This window comes from Phacochoerus africanus, chromosome X, assembly GCF_016906955.1.
Source record: "Phacochoerus africanus isolate WHEZ1 chromosome X, ROS_Pafr_v1, whole genome shotgun sequence".
NCBI lineage: Eukaryota > Metazoa > Chordata > Mammalia > Artiodactyla > Suidae > Phacochoerus > Phacochoerus africanus.
In genome coordinates, this window is record NC_062560.1 from 54,115,307 (window position 1) to 54,117,927 (window position 2,621).

Consider the following 2,621-nt stretch of genomic DNA (forward strand, 5'->3'; position numbering starts at 1 on the left):
CTTTCTTTTCTTTTCTTTTGGAGGGGGGTTCCCCCATGGCATAAGGCATTCTGCCGCCATGGAATCCTTGATAGGGTTCTTATCACATGGGCGGGGCCTGGTGGGTGTGGCTTAGCGTGGCATCCAAGGTGACGTCAGAACAGACGTCGGATGTACCCAGCAGCACTCTGGGCTGAGCGAGTGCCAGGGGCAGCTTCGCCTGTCAGGAAAGCTTATCCTTTGCACCCTTGAGGTAAAGGCCATGGGAGCACTAAGCAGTCGGATGCTATGGCACAGGGCTGGGCGTGCCCCAGAGGAGCCAGATGCCCCTGGGGAGGAAGAAGAGGCTGTGGAGGCAGCAGTGGCGGCTATAGAGGCAGGAGAGGAGGAGAGTGAAGAGGCCGTACCCACCACCAGTCAAGTCAGCCACAAGCGGAAGATAGGCCCAGGAGGGCCACTCGCAAAAGCGCCCGGCGGGAAACGCGCTAAAGACAGTTCAGGGTCCGTTTATGAGGCACTCTTCCTGAGAGGAGAAGAGAGCGACGTGCAGATCCGTGCCCTGGGTGAGGAGTGGAACTTACACAAGGTCTACTTGTGCCAGTCAGGGTACTTTGCTAGCATGTTCAGTGGTGCTTGGCGGGAGACAACCATGAATACTATAGAGTTGCAGATGCCTGACGAGAACATTGATCGTGAGGCACTGCATGAGGCTTTAGGTTCTCTGTACCGAAACCCTGTACTCATCCCACCCAGTCGAGTTGTTCCCATCCTGGCCACAGCCAGCATGTTGCAGCTGGACGAGCTGATTCAACAGTGCAGTGAGATCATGAAGGAAACTGTCAGTGCCCAGACCGTGTGCAGCTACTACTATTCTGCTGACAGCTACGGACTCCAGAACATCAGGACCATGTGTCTCCAGTGGCTGCTGGACAACCTGATGACCCAGCATAGTGAGGAGCTCTTGCGAGAAGTCAGCCTGGACCTCATGAAAGAGCTCATCGCCTCTTCAGAGCTCTTGGTGATGGAGGTGGAGATGGACGTGTACGTGATGCTAAAAAAGTGGGTGTTCCTACAGCTGCAGCCGTCATGGAGGGGCCCCCACAGAGCCCTGTTGCCTGATGCTGACTCGTGGTTTGCTAGATCCAGGAGGGAGTCAGAGGGCGCCCCTTTCCTGGAGACGGAGCAGGGCAGAGGCTTCGTGCAAGTGTTCCAGCAGCTGCGGCTTGCCTACATAATCTGCGACCTGCCTTCAGCACGCGTCATCGACCAGGATGCGCTGATCCCTGCTGCATGGCTGACCCCAGTGTACAAAGAGCAGTGGCTTGCCCTTCTCCGGGCTGAGCAGACCAGGGAGCTTGGGCCCATGGACGTTTTTGTGTCTGATCTCCAGGGGAACAGCATGAGATGCGGGGGCCAGCTCCGCAGGGACGAGCAGTGCACCTGGCAGTGGGCAGGCTTCAACTTCGGCTGGGACCTGGTAGTGTGCTATGCCAACCGGCGCATCCTTTTCCGGCGCAGCGCATTGAACAAGCCCTGCAGCCTCGGGGTCAGCTTACTCTGGCAGAGAAAGGTAGCGTTCCGCTTGGGCCTGGCCTCCTTGGACAGGGCTGGAAGAGCCGTTTTCAGGAAGGACACAGAATACCAGATGCTTTCCCTGAGAAAGGATCAAGAGTTAGAGGTTGTAAACCTGGAGAACCAAGATGTGGTTTTCCCCATCTATGTGGCCTGTAACTTCCTGTACCTCCCCCCAGAGGGGCGTTGCCCAGAGTGATGACCCTTGCAGGAAAGCTCAGAGACTCAAGCAGCTTTTCCCTGGGGTGAGGGGCGGCCAGCTTGGTCGAGATGTCAGCTCCTTCTGCAGGACCAACCGGCCTTGCCTATCTCAGGTAATCAACTCTGTCAGAGGCTTTGTTGAGCTGTAGCTCACAATACTTGAGACTGTTTACCTGAGCATATGATGAGCAAGAGCGAAGCCAATGTTGTGTTCCTCAAGATAAACAATGTATTTAGCAGAGTTAATCAGTTTCACCAAGCAGGCTTACTATCATGAACAAAGTGAATACCATGAGCAAGTTTGACTATCAGGGCCGTGATGGACCCAGGATTGTAGCCTACCCCTGATTGAGCAGGGTGTGCTGATAGGATTGTAATGACCTCAGCAGGAGTATTTTGTTGAAGTGAGGTCAATGTCCAATTTTTAAAGTCTGGAGCTTGAGATTAATGCTGTAAAGGAAACTGATATATCAGAAGGGTCTTTCAAAAAGAAATATGCTTTTAAGAGTGTTTAAAGGAATAACATTTGAACCTGTAGGGTCTGATGGGGAATGTGAGATATTTTTATTTATTTATTTATTTATTTATTTATTTATTTATTTATTTATTTATTTATGTATTTATCTATGTATTTATGTATGTATGTATTTATTTATTTATTTTTCCACTGTACAGCATGGGGACCAAGTTACACAGACATGTATCATACTTTTTCCTCCCATCGTTGTGTTGTATCTAGACATAGTTCTCAATGCTACACAGCAGGATCTCATTGTACATCCGTTCCAAGAGCAATAGTTTGCATCCGTTAACCCCAAGCTCCCAATCCCTCCCACTCCCTCCCTCTCCCTCTGGCCAGCCACAAGTCA

The 2,621-nt window shown here is 51.6% G+C and overlaps 1 protein-coding gene across 1 annotated transcript; it reads left to right on the forward strand.

Annotated features, from left to right (window-relative positions):
* The first annotated feature begins 241 nt into the window (after positions 1-241).
* LOC125118032 (germ cell-less protein-like 1) lies at positions 242-1,750 on the forward strand. The gene has a single exon (XM_047764207.1). The coding sequence runs from the start codon at positions 242-244 to the stop codon at positions 1,748-1,750; it is 1,509 nt and encodes a 502-aa protein (XP_047620163.1).
* The last annotated feature ends 871 nt before the right edge of the window (positions 1,751-2,621 follow it).

What these genes read in the sequence shown, in the direction of transcription:
- LOC125118032 (XM_047764207.1), top strand. Translation starts at nt 242, where the DNA reads ATGGGAGCACTAAGCAGTCGGATGCTATGGCACAGGGCTGGGCGTGCC.